At 33.4% G+C, this 17,635-nt stretch overlaps 1 protein-coding gene across 1 annotated transcript; it reads left to right on the forward strand.

Annotated features, from left to right (window-relative positions):
• Positions 1–4,393: 4,393 nt before the first annotated feature.
• Positions 4,394–9,929, forward strand: LOC129286186 (uncharacterized). The gene is made up of 7 exons (XM_054922203.1): positions 4,394–4,505; positions 4,656–4,744; positions 7,633–8,120; positions 8,220–8,388; positions 8,874–9,113; positions 9,464–9,598; positions 9,741–9,929. Exons 1-7 carry the CDS (start codon positions 4,394–4,396, stop codon positions 9,855–9,857), a joined length of 1,350 nt encoding a protein of 449 aa, XP_054778178.1. The 3' UTR covers positions 9,858–9,929.
• Positions 9,930–17,635: the final 7,706 nt, after the last annotated feature.

Below are 17,635 nucleotides of genomic sequence, written 5' to 3' on the forward strand. Positions count from 1 at the left end.
CTCTGGTTTTAACAAATGCTCTAGAGATTTTGCCACGATCTCATAGGAGCGGCCCCACTCCATATTTGTATAGGTGTTTTTATCAAGTGTATCTGCAATGAATACACCATTCGTAAGGACTATGAAAACATTAAGAGCTTTCGCTCAGCCTCCGTTCAATGCATTCTAGCACTTTCTCAAGCCATAGGAAGGGACAAGTTCAGTGCTAGTAGAACTAACAAGTGACTTGTTCTTACCCATTGAACCTTCTTCATGGGATCTCCAATCACAAAGGTTGGGTTGCCATCACCGTTAATTTCAAATAGGCTTAAGTCCCATTCCCCTCGACGTTTCAATAATAAATTTCTTCCTTAGGGGTTTAGTTAACAAATCCGCCAGATTTAACTCTGATCTCACATAATCGATTGAGATGACCCCGTCTTTGAGCAGCTGCCTTATAATATTATGTCTCAATTGAATATGTCTACTTTTGCCATTGAAGGTCTTATTTTTAGCCGTTGCTATTGCAGACTGGCTATCACAATGTAAAGACACTGATGGTGTGGGCTTTTCACCTATTGGAATACTTGCTAAGAAGTTTTTCAACCACTCAGCCTCAGTTCCAGCCAGCTCCATGGCAATGAACTCAGAATCCCTTGAGGATTTTGTGTTGATTGTCTGTTTTGCTGACTTTCAAGTTATTGCACCACCACCAAGTGTGAATATATAACTACTAGTGGATTTTGTCTCTTTTGAATCCGAAATCCAGTTAGCATCACTGTATCCTTCCAATACAGCGGGAAATCCACTATACAATATACCATAATTCATGGTACCTCTCAAATATCTCAAGACTCTCACCAGAGCCTCCCAGTGTTTACTGCCTGGACAGTGAGTATATCTACTCAATCTGCCTACAGCATAAGCTATATCAGGCCTAGTAAAGTTCATCAAATGCAACAGACTCCCAATAATCTGTGCATACTCAGATTGAGCAACTGGGTCACCCTTGTGCTTTTTTAATTGCACACTCGAATCATAAGGAGTACTCAAAGGAGCATCTTCAAGATGTCCAAACTTTCTGAGAATTTTCTCAACATAATGTTCTTGGAAAGCAAGATTCCATTTCCATTCCTTATGATTTTTACACCCAAGATTACCTTGACTTCACCCATATCTTTCATATCAAAATTTAAAGAAAGAAAATTTTTTGTTTCATTAACAACACACATACTAGAGCCAAAAATTTGCATATCATCCACATACAAGCATATAATCACACATTCATTATTCACAAACTTTGTATAAACACATCTTTCTACTTCAACAGTAGAAAATCCACTAGTTGTCAAAACTTGATCAAGTTTCTCATGCCATTATTTAGGCGCCTGTTTTAAGCCATACAAAGACTTTACAAGTTTACAAACTTTATTTTCTTGCCCAGGAATCACACATCCCTCAGGCTGTACCATGTAAATTTCTTCTTCTAAATCACCATTAAAAAAAGCTGTTTTAACATCCATTTGGTGAACAAAAAGTTTGTAAATTGAAGCCAAAGCAATAAGAACTCTTATAGAAGAGATTCTAGTCACAGGAGAAAAAGTGTCAAAATAATCTATATTTTCTTTTTGAGTAAAACCTTTGGCCACAAGCCTTGCTTTATACTTATCAATTGAACCGTCTAGAAAATATTTTTTCTTAAAAATCCATTTACACCCAATAGCCTTAGCTCCTTGGGGCAAATCTGATAAAACCCAAGTTTTATTTTTCCTTAAAGAATCAATTTCAATTTCAATTGCTTCTTTCCAAAATTTGGCATCAGGAGAAGAAATAGCTTCATAAAAATTTAACGGTTCATCTTGTACTAGATAAGTGTAAAAGTCATCTCCAAAACTTATTTCTTTCCTTTGCCTTTTACTTCTCCTTAAAACCAAATCCTCGTTAAAATTTTGTTCAAACTCTGAATTCTCAACAGGTTTAGAAACATGCTTAATTTTCAAAGGAAAAATATGTTCAAAGAATTCAGCATCCTTAGTCTCTATAATTGTATTTTGGTCTAAAACATCACTTTTTAAAAATAAAAAGCGATACGCTGCACTTTGTTTAGCATACCCAATAAACATACAATCAGAAGTTTTAGAGCCAATTTTCCTCTTTTTAGGATCAGGCAATAAAACTTTTGCAAGACACCCCCACACTTTCAAATATTTTAAGTTTGGGGTAAACCCTTTTCATAACTCATAAGGTGTTTTTTTGATTTCTTATGAGGTATCCTATTTTGTAAAAAACATGCAGACAAAATAGCTTCACCCTGCAAGTTATCAGGGCAGAAGAACTCACAAGCAAAGCATTCATCATTTCTTTTAATGTTCTATTTTTTCTTTCTGCAACACCATTAGACTCGGGAGAATAAGGAGGTGTTACCTCATGTATAATTCCTTCTTTTTCACAAAAATCATTTAACAAAACATATTCTCCTCCTCTATCTGATCTAACTCTTTTAATTCCTTTGTTTAACTAATTCTCAACCTCTGCTTTAGTATATCTTGAAAAATCATCAATAAAAGTGATATAATATTTTTTACCACCTCTAGTCATGGTTTGTTTTAAGTCACCTAAATCTGTATGAATTAAAGATAGTAATTCAGATTCTCTTTGACTAGAAAAATGAGGTTTTTTACTTTGTTTAGTTTCTATACATACTTCACATTTTCCAAAATCTCTGTTTTTAATTTCAGAAAGTAGTCCAAGTTGTCGCATCCTATTTATATAACCTTTACTAGCGTGACCTAGTCTAGCATGCCACAAATTAAAGGAATCAACCATATAAACAGGCATATACTCAGAAGATTCAGTCTTATTCATTTCATCAACATTTAGAACAAACAGTCCCTGATTACAATACCCTTTGCCTACAAACACATTATTTTTTGTCATTACAATCTTGTCAGATTCAAATGACACTTTAACCCCAGCTTTCCCTAAAAGAGCAACTGACACTAAGTTAGCTCTAACTTTAGGCACATGCAGAACATCATTCAGAGCCAGAGTCTTTCCTGATGTGAGCTTTAAGACCACTTTCCCTTTTCCTTGAACTTTAGTGTTCGGGAATCAGCAAGGTAAACATGATCTTCCCCTTCCTTTACAGGATTATAGGTGGTAAACATCTCTTGGCTTGCACATATGTGCCTGGTAGCCTCGGAGTCTACCACCCATTTCTTCACATCAGAAATCAAGAGAGCTTGTGACACCACTGCAGCAATGATGTCATCATCACTGTCACCATCTCGTTGTACCAAATTTACATTTGGCTTCCGAGGCTTATCACGGTTTGCTCTCTTCCTACACTGTGCTGCATAATGTCCTGGTTTACCACAGACTAAATAGTCTCCTTTCTTTTTGAAAGAGGGGTTAGAAGCATTGGGTTTGTAATCAGTTTTTCTATTCTTCTTGTATTTAGTTTTAGAATCATACCTCTTGTTGTGAGGCTTTGTCTCCACCAGGTTGGCTTTGGATGTCATTTCTCTGGTTCAAGCTGCACGTATTGCCTTGTGGTTGGTATCTGCGATGATGATGTGAGTGATCAAGTCAGTCAAGGACAGCTGCTTCTGTTTGTGTTTCAACTGCTGTTTGTAGTCAGACCATGATTCTGGCAGCTTCTCAATCAGTATCCCAGCAACAAACTCATCTGGAAGGTTGATGTTTTCAGCACAAAGCTCCTCCAGCAGCTTATGATATTCGTTGATTTGCTCCTTGACATCCTTGTTCTCGGCCATCTCCCATTTATAGAAGTTGACCACAATGAATTTTTGTTTGCCGGCATCCTCAGCAGTGTACTTTGTCACCAGGGACTCCCATATCTTACAAGCTTCCTTGTAGACATAGTAGACATCGAACAAATCATTAGATAAAGTGCTAATGATAGTGTGTCAGCATACCTTGTTTGCATAAGTCCATGCAACTCTTTGAGCTTGGTCAATATCAGCAGGAGGCTCGGATTGAGCAAGAGCAGTGGCCACACCATGCATGTCAAGAACAGTGAAGTCACGTTCCTGCTAGCGTTTGAAGTTCTGACCATCAAAGACTTCTATCTTTGATATATCAGGGAACGGCCTCGGTAGGGGAACGGCAATAGCAGCAGGGACGAATTGACCTCCAGCTGAACCACTAGGCACACCTTCGGGAGTGACATTCTCAGCACCGTCGGTCGCCATTGGGTTGAATAGTTCTTAAGATTGTTGAAAATAGTAGATACAGAGGCTAACAACGAGGTAGTAATCGCTCGAGTCGTGTCCGGAAGAACACTGTCCTTAAAAACTATTCCGGTACACCTGGACGGCGGACCGACAGTCCCCCAGGATTAAACAAGCACTTCCTGTGGTAGAGCAAGGGAACAGAACAGCGAAGACTATAAATGAGAACAGACGAACAGAAGATCAGAGGGAGGAGAGGGCGAGGACGCTTGCTCTCTGTTCTGTCCGCACCAATGTCTATTTATAGGCTGAGGAATGAGACACAAACGTTGGGTTATAATTACCGGTTAATGCTTCGGTTATACACACATTAAACAACAAACGTTCATGGATTAATGCTTCAGTTACATGCCTTAAACAGCAAAAACATGCACATCCATTAATCCAAAAACGTTCAGCGTTCAATCTGGAGACGTTTGGCAGACAAAACATTAACGCACAGAATTCAGTTTCCAGAAAACTGCCAACGCCTCAGTTTCAACTTGAAAACTGCTAAATCAAAGGTTTTTCGGGTAAGCAAAATAATTATTTATTTAACCATTTTTTGTAAAATAACCCGGTAAAAGGAACCCAGTGCCTCTTGAACTCGCGTGCAGGGGGCGAATCGGCTGATTTCAACTGCGCAATTGCCCTGAGTTGGCCTGTCTCATGTGCGCGAGGCCACTTCTCCTCCAAGCCCATTTTACTAGCCCACTTCATTCCTTAGTATATATATACTAGGAGATTTCTTCCTTTAGTCAATGTGGGACTTTGACACACACACACACTTTTGACACACATACAACACTTTTTGTCTCATCTATCAGAGTGCATTCTTGTGTGTTTTCATGTGTGCAATCATGAAAAAACGTAAATACAACTTAACCATATCCTCTTTAGAAGTCCTGATACTTGAATCATAACATAAGTTCAGAGGAAATGAATCCCATAATGGATATGAAACACTTCAATTATAGTCTACTGCATAAATCAAAAGGTAAGGTTCGAGGGGGGACCTTGTAGGCTTCACAATGAAACTAAGGTTTTGTGAAGCAGGAATGGTGATGATTACTTGACATTTGCCCATCACAATGCACCAATAAGGGCTGCACAAAGGACGAGACGACATTGGATTTCACCCTAACCTGGGGTCCGGTTTCTTTCATGATAAGGACTGGGTTAGGAAACCTGCAGTCTAGTCTTGTCCAGTAATAACTCGAAGATTAACAGGATCGAACTTAGTCCGTAGCATTGGGAGACTAATCTTGTTAGTTTAGTACTCACTTTAGCTTCTTTTTTTTTCTTTTATGAGAGGTTATAATCCATTTCAATCTAATAAACTCAATTAAGATAGTAAAAACACTTATAATAACAACAACAACAACAACAACAACAACAACAACAACAACAATAATAATAATAATAATAATAAATTCATAATAATTTCCAACAATAAAAAAAATATTTTTGTCATAGTCCAAATGATTTAAATTTATAATTTTAACAAAAACAACACTCAATAAACTTCAACAACATTACATTACAATAATAATTTAGAAATAAACGCAACAAATCTTGATACAATTATTTCCTTAGCATTAATCACACATGAAGTATTTGTGAAAAATAAATTAATTATAATTATAATAAATAAATTAATAGGATTGGACTGGACCAAGTGGTCCGGACGCCTAGCCTCTTATTCAGTTCAACCCAAAGAAATAATCTGATTTTTTTAGTCTTTTTGGTCTTAAAGGACCAGTGTGTATATGGACCGAACAAGGTTAGGATCATTTCAGGTTGGACTGGATTGGACAAGATTGGAGGCCTTTTGCACAGCTCTATGCACCATGCCCAAATCACATCCAGCCTCTAAACCAAGTTCAGACCTGTTCCCATATAAAAAGACGATAATTAAACATGCAAAAGTAAAACAACACCATATCAATTATAATGAAATCACTATAACAATGCACTGACTCAGTTCAGATTGTCATTAAAAGTTTTTAAGATGCCTAGACAAAAAAATAGGGAAGCACATGTAACAAAAAATGCCTACAACGTTGAGTTTCCTGCAAGGAACGCATGAACTTCATAACCAAAGTAGCAAGTGAAACTTTCCTCTCACAAAACATGATAAAACCTTCCAGTCAAAAGATAAAGATAAAACCATTGACAACATTGTCATCACTTAAATGAAACCAAACTAATGAGAAACACATTCCAGCGTGCCATCGATATAGCAGTTTATAAATTTTTTTATTGCAGTGACGCAGGTTGGCACAGATGCTAATATTAATAACACATCTAAGCTTCTGAATCAATAAAAGTAATTGCACAACAAAAACATGTTTTAGTACGAAGTTATATAAAATCCTATCACCAAAGCTCTGAGCCTTTATCATATCTTTTTAAGACAAGCTACATATAGAAGGGAGATAATGCATCTTTACTGGAACATGAAGAATAAAATAAACAAAAAAGAGATCTTGAAACTCAATTACAAATATATGTAACATGAATTTCTCCAATATCTCTTGAAAGGAATAAAAAGTACCTCATTTCCTGTAACTCATCCTGGGCTTAGAAACTGATAGGCCTCTAATCACGTGCGCCAGAAAAAAGAGGAAGAAATCTTATTAATTTCAGATTTTCCTGATTTCTTTAAGTCTGTTATTTTATTTTATTAATTCAGTTATTTGTTCCCCAAGTTTAGGAGCTAGTGGAAACTCCTTCCTACTTTTTAGGGTGAGTTGTTAATTTGAATAAGCATTTGAAGTCAGTTATTAGTTAGTTGCTCACTGAGTCATAAGTTTAAGGAAGTGGGTAGTTTTTTCAGACTCTTGGTTGTTGTTCAGTCTATTTAATTTGTCTGCATGTCCGTATAATCAGTGCTCAACAATTTATCCCACGCTGATCTGCTCACTTTAGTCTCGCAGAGCATGAAATCACCTCTCTGCTTCCCCATCCACATTATTGTATCCCTTTCCTCACTGCTAGGAGGAATCACAGCACTAATACTCTCCACATCCTCACTGTTCAAAATCTCACCCTCTTTCTGTCATTCACTTTCCATCCTAGATTATTCACAATATTTGGCCATGGGTCATGTGTGTTTTTCCATAAACCTGAATCCCTATTTTTATTAATACATTCAACATTTAAATCAGCTTTCCCCCCATATTTAGCACATAGCACCTGAGAAGAGTTGCTTGTTTGGTTTAGCAACCACATCCCAACCCTCCTTACACAAGAGTGCTTCATTCATACTCTTCAACTTCTTTAACCCGTAACCCTTGAGCTCCTTTGGCAAACACAGTTTTTAGTTCCCACCTTACTGGTCATCTCTTTTGCTTCTAAAACTTAACGTGCTGTGTTCAAGCACTAACTCCCCCACCCTACTTTTTTCCTTTTTAATCAGGGCAAAAGATCCTCTCCGTATGCTTGGATATTAGATCAAACTTCTGAAGAAAGGGAAAGAGGAAAATCAATGACAGTTGCTGTTGCATTTTTTCAATCAACAAAATACAACATTGTTTTGCTTGACTCTCCTGGCCTTGGAGATTTTGTCCCGAACATGATTTCTGGGACAGCACAAAGTGATGCGGCAATTCTTGTGATTGACGCATCAGTTGGTGCGTATGAAGTTGGCATGGACAACAGCAAGGGACAAACTTGGGAGCATGCCCTGCTTATCAGAAGTTTTGGCATCGACCAGCTTATTGTTGCAATAACTAAGATGGATGCTGTAGGATACTCTAAAGATCGATTTGAGTTTATTAGACAGCAATTGGGAGTGTTTCTCCGGACAAGTCGTTTTAAAGACTCTTCGGGATCATGGATTCCCTTGAGTGTCACAGAAAATCAAAATCTGGTGTCATCTCCTTCTGATGTTCGTTTCAAATGCTGGTAAGTCATTTCATTAGTATGGGTGGTCATAGTGTTATATTGATTGGCGCCTCATTTTCTCTTGTGCTTTCTCTCCTTGTATGTCTTGATTTTCAATAGGTATAAAGGCCGCTATCTGCTAGATGCAATTGATTCGCTCCAACCTCCAACTAGAGAATTCTCAAAGCCTCTACTGATGCCAATATGTGATGTTATCAAGTCACCCACGCGTGGACAGGTCTCTGCTTGTGGCAAATTAGAAGCTGGAGCTCTTCGGATTGGATCAAAGGTACATGATGGGTCTGTATTCTTATAAAAGCTCTATAGATTGTCAACAGAAAGGTCAAATTAGTTATCCTCCAAACTTCAAGTTTTTTGAAGCTGAACTTGTTTTCTGAGCGTCTTTCCTACCCATTCTTATCCTCAAGTACCATCTCAAGTCTGCCCCTAGAACTGCAATTGCTCTTGTCCTTGTGAGAAATAATCATCTATATATATATATACCATTTTACACTTCATGTCTTGTGATGCTCTGTTAAATAGGTATGCATACCTGTCTTCTTCTTAAACTGTCTGACTATGTATATATATATACCATTTTACAGTCATACTTCTTTTGGTTGCTAAGATTTAGAGTCATCTTTAAAATTTTGTATTTGATTATTACTGCATTCTGATTAAAATATGCTAATGCTCATAATTAATTCATACGCCTCAACCTTTATCCTATGCCATAAAAAATATTTATTTCTTTTCAACTGTCTGAAATTCTAGATCTTGGTTCTGCCATCGGCTGTTTTGGGGACGGTTCGCACATTGGATCGTGATTCTAATGCCTGCACTATTGCGAGAGCTGGAGATAATGTAGCCGTCACATTGAATGGTGTAGGTGCAAGTCATGTAGTGTCAGGAGGAGTATTATGCCACCCTGATTTTCCTGTTGCAATTGCAAGTCATTTGGAGTTGAAGGTGATTGTGTTGGAAGGAGCAAATCCCATATTGGTAGGATCGCAGGTAGGAACTGTGTAAGATGTCAATTGTTGCTTACTCCCTTCGGTCCTTAATATAAGGCAAACTTAACCAACTTCGTGTTTATTAGGAAATAGTAGTTATGTCTTTGAAACTGTTAAAAAAATGCAAATGTCCAGTTTTGCCCTTCTTGGCCATGATAACCATAATAAATTGTTGTCTAGGAAGTCCAATGACAATAAGTATGTAAGGGGTAAAATTGATAAAATATTTACTCGACTTTACCTTGTATTAAGGACTGAAAAATGCTTTCAAGGTTTGTCTCATGTTATGATTTGTTTTAATATTTTATAGAAGAGACAAGGGAAAAAGTAATTTTTTCTTTACCTGTGCAGTTGGAGTTTCACATGCGCCACTCCAAGGAGCTTGCTGAAGTTTCAAAATTATCATCAGTAGTTGATCCAAAAGCACCGTTGGCGCAAAGATCTGTCCTTCGCATTCTCCTTGCAAAGCAGACTGCGTTAGTTGAGGTAAATAAACAGAATAACTTTGTGTTAACTCACACACACACACTCTCTCTCTCTCTCTTTTGCGCGCACTCTCTTTCCCTCCTCTATAATCCTGGATACTGCGCAAACATGAAGTATTTTTTGTGCCCTTCTCTGACTTCAGGTAATTTTGCAAAGGCGAGTCTGTGTGGCAGAATCCTCTAAAGCTCTTGGAAGGGTGTCTCTAAGAGCGTTAGGAAGGACGATTGCTGTTGGTCTTGTTACCCGAATAATCGGATAGCAAGATTAATCTACGAATTACGCGAAAATGGTGAAAAGAATTGTATAGACTACCAAAACTTTCGGAATTTTCAATACCTTTGTTCATAATGTTCCTGCATGTTATGCAGTCATGTAAGTGATTGAAAAGTGAATTTCTGTTTAGATCTTCTCATTCATTTGTAGTGATAAAAAAGAAATATATCTGGTCGGCTACAGGCATACTGATGGTTATAATTCCTTGCTGATGTTTTGATTTGTTCAGAAATTTTCTGCACTATTGCTTCTGCGGCTTGATTATCAGTCTTGGCGTGGTTTATCTAGATTTGGGTACTTCCCTACTGTGTGTTTTCTACGATACATTTCCTCATGAGGAATTTAAATGAGCTCTTTGATTATGTACTCACTCTTGGTGCTACTTCAATGTGTATTTGTTGTGTTGTATGATTAACATGTACATTATAATTTTGATTTAGGGCCTGTGAGTAGTAACTTGAAAGTGAAATTAAGTAATTAAATTATATTTTAAGTGAAAAAATTTAGTTATTTGAAAGTGATTATTTAACAAAATGAGGATGGAGATGTGACATGGGATATAAGTGGGGTGGTTTAATTGAAGAAATATTAAAGGAGTTATTTATGATTATAAGGTATCTAGTAAGTTTAAAAGTTTTATCATACTGTTATAAGATTATCAATATTATATGATAGTGAATATTGGGGTTTGACGGGATAGTAAGGGCATAAAATTGGAGTAGTAGAGATGAGAATGTTAAGATGAATTTGTGGATATAAATGTAAAGCCAAATTTGAAATGAGTGAATATGGAAAAAAGTGGTTGTGATATATATTGAAAAGAAAATGGTAGAAAATTGTTCGAGGTAGTTTGGATATATACAAAGAAGATTACGAGAGATACTTGTGAGTAGAGTGGAATAGATGACTTTGAGCTCTGTTAAGAGGGGTAGAAGAAGATCAAATAGAACATTTTTGAAGGTTGTTGAGTGAGTTCTTTTAATAAATAATATTTTTACAAATTTAATGATAGAGCACAACGACATTATATAATCAATTTAGGCGATTCCGTTTAGTGAGATAAGGCTTGTTATTGTTGTTGTATAATTTTGTGTTATAAGTAGTGATTTTGAAACCGGATTGGATGTTCGGATTTGTGTTGATCGTCAATTGGTTCAAATTTTGGTTCGATTAATATATGAAAATTATTTTGGAGGTTGAGTCAGGTTGGGTCATTTTGGACCGACGATCGAACCGGAAATTGGATCCGGTTCTTAAGAATTGAATTGTTCAAATTTTTTTATTTTTTATTGAATTTTTTTAAGAAAATGACCAATTTTTTAATTATTTGATATTATGTTGTACCATGTGATTTGTGAAGTTATGATAAATTTAAAATATTTAATTTTTTTAGTTAAGTAGCAATTTTATATTTATTTTTTATATTTAAATTATTATATGTATATATATATTTTTAATTTAATTATTACGTCAATGGTTTGACCATTAGTCCAACATGGTTGAACCATATGAACCGCTGACCTTTTCAGTTCAATGTCTGGTTTGGTTTTGAAAACATTGGTTATAAGGTAGTGAATGATGGGTTTTAATGAGCAATTTTATTGAATTGCTAATGTGATCAACTGTTATATGGTAGTGAATATTGGGCTTTAACAGAATATAAGAGCATATGGTTAGAGTAGTAGAGATGAGAATGTTGAGATAAATGTGCAAATAAACATGTAAATATAAAATTTGAAATGAGCACGTATAAGGAATAGTAGATGAAGTATTCATTGAGAGAAAAGTGATAGAAAAAAAATAATGATAGTTTGGACATTTACAAACACTGCAGGAGGCAATTATGATGAGAGTTGAACAAATAATTTTGAGTCTTGAGGGGTAAAGGAAGGTCAAAGAATATTTTTGACAGTTATTAATTGATATTTTTGATATTTTTAAAAGTTTTGATAAATGATAGAATATAATGAGTCATATAATTTATATAGTTAATACCAGTTAGTTGTAAAATCTTTTGTTAATTTTGGAGATCTTTCATTAAGAGCAGAATGACCTAGGACATTTAATAGTGCATTTTAAGTTCCTACAATAATATGGTCTACTTTTTGCTGGCTAAGATCTAGAAAAAAAGACACGCTAAAAAGACTACCATCTGTGGGGATATGTCCCCACTGTTTTCAGATAAAATGAGAGATTCACACCCTCTAGGGACTTCAGAAACCTGAATCAGCTCATGCGATAATATTGCCTAGTGGTCTGCACAAGTCATTGCTTCCCGAGGTGCCTAAAGAACCTTGTCATTTTGAGCAAATATCAGCTCTCGTACTTTGTCCTCAAGAAGGATGAGATCGTCGAACTCCTGGGTAAATGAGATTAACTGCATCAACAGAATCTGGGTAAATCCACACTTGAAGCAAATATTCGTGCTTCTGCCAACTTACACTCCACATTGGATGGCTGTCACTTCTGCAATACTGATAGGTATGTTACTCAGGTTCCGAGCAAAACCCCCAAGCCACGTATTTAATTGCATGTCTACATGTGTGTGTGTGTGTGTGTGTGTGTGTGTGTAATTGTGGGAACACAAGCTCTTTTGTTAAATTTCTTAAGCAGCTACCAGCAAAGGTTGATTTAAGTAACTTACAGCATAGTAAGTTCAAATTTGGTTGCCTGATACGAGTATTTTGTAAGTAGATGATCTGTTAATATCTCTGTAAGCCTTTGTTAAGTCTAGTAAGTATGTCATGTTCACGGTATATTCTTGATGCCCAACTCACCAATTTTATATATATATATATATATATATTCCTTAAGCAGCTTTTTTCTTTCTTTCTTTCTTTCTTTTGTTGTTTACTTACTTTACATTGGAGAGCATTTAACTGACAATTTCTCTTTTAAAAAAGTGGACCTTTTAGTGTCCATCTTCATTGGAGACATTCTAGTGACTAGCTCCTGGTACTACTATATTAGTATTTGGTAGGCAGATTAGCAGAGATAAAGTAAAAATTTGAAAATGAAAGGAAAAAAAAAATAGATGAGGTAATAAAAGTTGGATAAAGAGGAACCGGATCATGGAAGTAAAATGAATTCCTAATTTTATTGAATGATTTAGAAGAATCGTTGTAAATGATAGAATATAATAGCGTCATATAATTCATACAGTCGATTCCATCTAGTGGGATAATATTTGTTGTTGTTGTATTCAGAAAAGTCATTGTAACAAATCCAAAGTAACATTTTAGAATAACTTGGTTTCAAAATTGTAAACTGTATGTCCAGGTAAAAAAAAAAAAAGAAAAAGAAATCAAAACTGTATGTTGATGTCTAACGTCCTAGTTTATATTAAAACAATCATTTACCAAGCTGCCATTACGATCATGTTTGGTGTAGACAGAAAATACAAAACCAAAATTTGACTTCAAAGTTTTTTTTAAAATATTTTAGCACTTGAAGTGATGATATTTTAATTATTTTCAAAGTGACCTGTACAATTATAATAGAAGAATTACATATATTACAACTATATGAAAATACAATTTCATGTAGCTTCAATTTTTCCCAAAATATGCCTTAACTTTTATGACCCATATCAAATTTCATAATTGATATTTAGTAGACTCATAGGATAGCAAAGTATTGAAATCTGCACCAGTTAAAGTAGTGATTTAAGTATCAATGGTTAGAATTATGGTTGAATCTTGATTAACAGTCATAATTATTTTTTAAAAAAACTTAAAATGATGTCACTTTAGTCGTCTTAATATAGTGACAAAAATACATGAAATTTAAAATCTAACTTGTTGACTTTTTCAAAACTTTCGAGAGCGCTAAATTAAGAAGGAAACTGGTCACTGATTTACTAGTTTGACTAGCCAATTTAGATCAATTTTTTTCATTTGAACCCAGATTGAATTGCATAGTAGGTTCATAGCTGGTCATTATATATTGGTTGTGATTAGTCAAAGTATAAAAAATTAGTTGAAAATTATTTTTAAATCAATTATATCATATTTGAGACATATTAAAATCATTTATCAAATTCGTAAAGAGTAGTAGAGATGAAAATGTTAAAGTAAATGTGTAAATAAACACATAAATATGCATTTTGAAATGAGCATGTATGAGAGGGAAAAGTGATAGAGAATTGCTTGCGATAATTTGAACATGTATAGAGAGTGTGGGAGGTACTTGTGAACAGAATGAAATAAATAATTTTAAATGTTGAGGGGAAATGGAAGGTTAAAGAATATTTTGAGAAGTTATTGATTGATACTTTTTAGTTACTATATATTTTTCTCCTAATAACAAAGTGGTATTTTGTTCCATTTTTCTCATTCTTTTTTGAATAAAATAATAAGTTTGCTCCTTTAAAAATATTTGATCCCTGGGGTTAATTTTCTTTTTAACTTGGCTTTTTGACCAATTTTTCCAATGATTTATATGATTTTTGGATAAATTTTTAGAAAAGTATAATTAAAAATATAAATTGAAAAGTAGGTAATAATTACTTATGAGATAATTATAATTTTAGGTTCATAATTAATTTTGACATGTATGGGGGGTTTTTGAATATTTTTTAAAAAACAATAGTGTAATAACCCATGAATTTTAAGTGAAAATTTAATATATATTATTGTATTATAATTGTAGTTATAATAATTTTAGGCCAATTATGATAAGAAAGAGTGTTGATGCAGTGAAAGTGTACACATAATTTTTCCATTGGGTGAAGCCTTCACCCAAAAGGATGATTTCAGCTTTGAAAAATTACTGAAATACCCTCACCAGATTTATTTATTTATTTTCTCTTTCCTCACCTTTAATTCAGCCATGATTTTTACCGGTTCGCATTCCGTGCTCATCATCTACAAGGGTGATCTCAACCTTTCATTTTCTCTCAAAATGATCTCAGTCCTTATTTTTAAATATTTTAAATATTATATTTGTGAAAATAAAAATTGTAAAAATTATAATTAAATTTTGAGTGTAAAAAATATATTTAGATAGTCCATTTGTAAAAATTATAAAAAATTAATATTAAATTGGAGTATCCAAGTTATATCTGAATTGTATAGAATATATCTGAATAATCAATTTATAAAAGATATAAAAATATTTATATTAAATTAGATCATCCAAATTAAATCTAAACTAAGAAGATTGATTATCAACAAATTTATTAAAATTTTGATCTTTTTTATGCATTTTTATTTTGATTAATATAAAATAAAAATTTAAATTTAAATTTGGATTGTCCAGATCCTGTCAAGAGTGATATATATATATGATAGTGCTCATCATGTAATAAGTACTTAGAGCAGTCCAGATTTAATATTAAAAATTTCTATAATTTTTATTTTCACAAATATAATATTTAAAATATTTAAAAATTAATTTAAAATTAAAGGCAGAGATCATTTTTTTTTAAAAATGAAGGGTTGGGATTACCTTTGTGGGTGACAATTTTTACCAAAAAAAAGGGGGAGAAAAATCTGGAACCTTATGTGCAAGTTTGCGTTCGTTTCCTCTGCATCTTCGTCTCCTTCTCGTTTCCAATGATCGCCTGTGAGAGTGGAGGTTCGTTGCTGCTCTGAAATATGCAAACACCTCTATACATATCAAAAATAATTATGAATCCAAAACTATGGTTATTCATAAACTACTACTATCTACTTTTTAATTCAATTTTTCAATTATACATTTCTCAAAATTTATCTAAAAATCATATAAATTATTTTACAAATCACATTTTTTGAATCATAAATTGATTTTGACATAATAAGAAGTGTTTGGATATTTTTAAGAAAATTATGATTTTATATTCATAATTAATTTTAATATATAATATAAGGGGTTTGAATAATTTTTACCAAAAATGTGATTTATGTACAATTAATTGATTTTGAACGTAACTTGCAGAAGAGAGCAGCGTCAAACTTTGAAAACGTCCATTTTTATCAGTAAGCTGTCCTAAAAGCTCCTTGAGCCAAAGGTATAAAATAATTTTCAGAACAAATAATTAACTGTGATGTTTAAGGAATTAACACAATTTTTTATTGTTGAAATTTTTTTAGAAATAATCCACTTAAGTAATTTTTAATATTTGTTATTTTTATCAAAATATTTTTTTGCTATAGTTAAATATTAAAAAATACATACTAAATGTTCTGTATTCTGGTCAAAAAAATAATAAATGTTCTGTATTTGATTAAATGTTTAAATAAATCACGTTGCTATAAAAATTATTTAAGATTTATTTTTTTAGTTAATTTTAAATCATGAATTTACGAGAACTTTAAGATAAATGTCATGTATTTTTTTTCGATAAAAAATGTCATTTATTAACTGTTACTAAGTTCGTACTTCTTTTTATATTTTATATGAAGTTAAATTACCATTAAGGTAAAATGCTCCTCAAATACATTTGGCGGTATGAGATTTGCACCTTTTTTTTTGTCTTATTTGTATTTGTTGTTCTTTTATTCTAATGCCTTGACAAAAATTTATGTTATCTTTTTTCAAGATATATGTGTGTGTAACTTTTGAACACTTTCTAGCATCTTTGGCTAAAAAAAAAAAAAACACTTTCTAGCGTTAGAATTAGGAAGTCAAATTTGTCTCATTTTGTAAGCTATGTCAGGATGCATGATATTATGAACATAAGGCATCATTAAAGCCTGAAACATGCAATTTGGTACTTACAATATGATGGAGATAATATACTCTCCCCTGAACATTTTAATGAAATCACATTTCCTTTAAATTAATTAATTTTCTTTAAATTAATATACTTTTACATAATAAGTGTCTCACTTATAGGTGAAGAGTAATTGAGTGATTTATCTATCAAGTGTACTTTTTTAAAAAAAATAAAAACTCATTCATTATATATTGAAAAATTAAAAATATCTTAAGTTTTTTTTTTTTTTAACGGAGAAGCATTTAAAAAGGAATATAACTTTCTCTCTATTTTTGTGACAATTTACCTACCTTTTCAAAAGTTCAACTCCTCTCTTACGTGATTCAAACTAAGCACTTCGTTTTACACCTCTACTATCTCAGCAACTTTATTAAGAAGATTTGTGGCCAAATACTTAAAGTGAAAGATAGATTTGCAGTGATCCTCATGAGGAATTGATGGAAGCAGATTTAGAAGCTCAAGGCATTTCCTATGGCTAAGCTGGTGAGACTATAATAAATCTGACAGGAACATACTTAAATTGAAATTAAGAGCAAAATCAATATCTATAGAAATAAGTATCAAGGAACAATCATTGTCTTCTTACAAATATTATTATTGTTCAAGGCAAGACACAAGAGAATGCCTTCTAACATCCATTATATCATAATAGATAATCAGCCATGATCACCATTTCATACCATTTGGGCTAGATGATTACAGTACAAATCCATAACTTACGAGAACAGTAGAAACTAGACGGTGGAAAAATTGAATTCTATTTGTTTTTGCTTTGCAAAATTGACACCAATGGTTCATGATTTATGCTATGAAGTTCTGTTTTTTCTGTGATTGACTGATTATTGCAGCAACTTATCACCATTTTTCTCCCTTTGTGTTTTTGTTGAATGAAAATATAAGCCAAGATGCTTATATTAAAGCTGACTCATCCATGTGACAGTGCAGAAATCAAACAAAATCATACAAACTGATTTTCATTAAGTAGTGTTTTTTGTGCAAACTTATGCAAACTGATTGCCTGCAATATAGATGAAAGAATAATGAGCCTTGTTGTCAATGCGTAT

This window comes from Prosopis cineraria, unplaced genomic scaffold (genome assembly GCF_029017545.1).
Source record: "Prosopis cineraria cultivar Desert tree isolate PC_DT_omini unplaced genomic scaffold, ASM2901754v1 PC11, whole genome shotgun sequence".
NCBI classification, from domain to species: Eukaryota; Viridiplantae; Streptophyta; class Magnoliopsida; order Fabales; family Fabaceae; genus Prosopis; species Prosopis cineraria.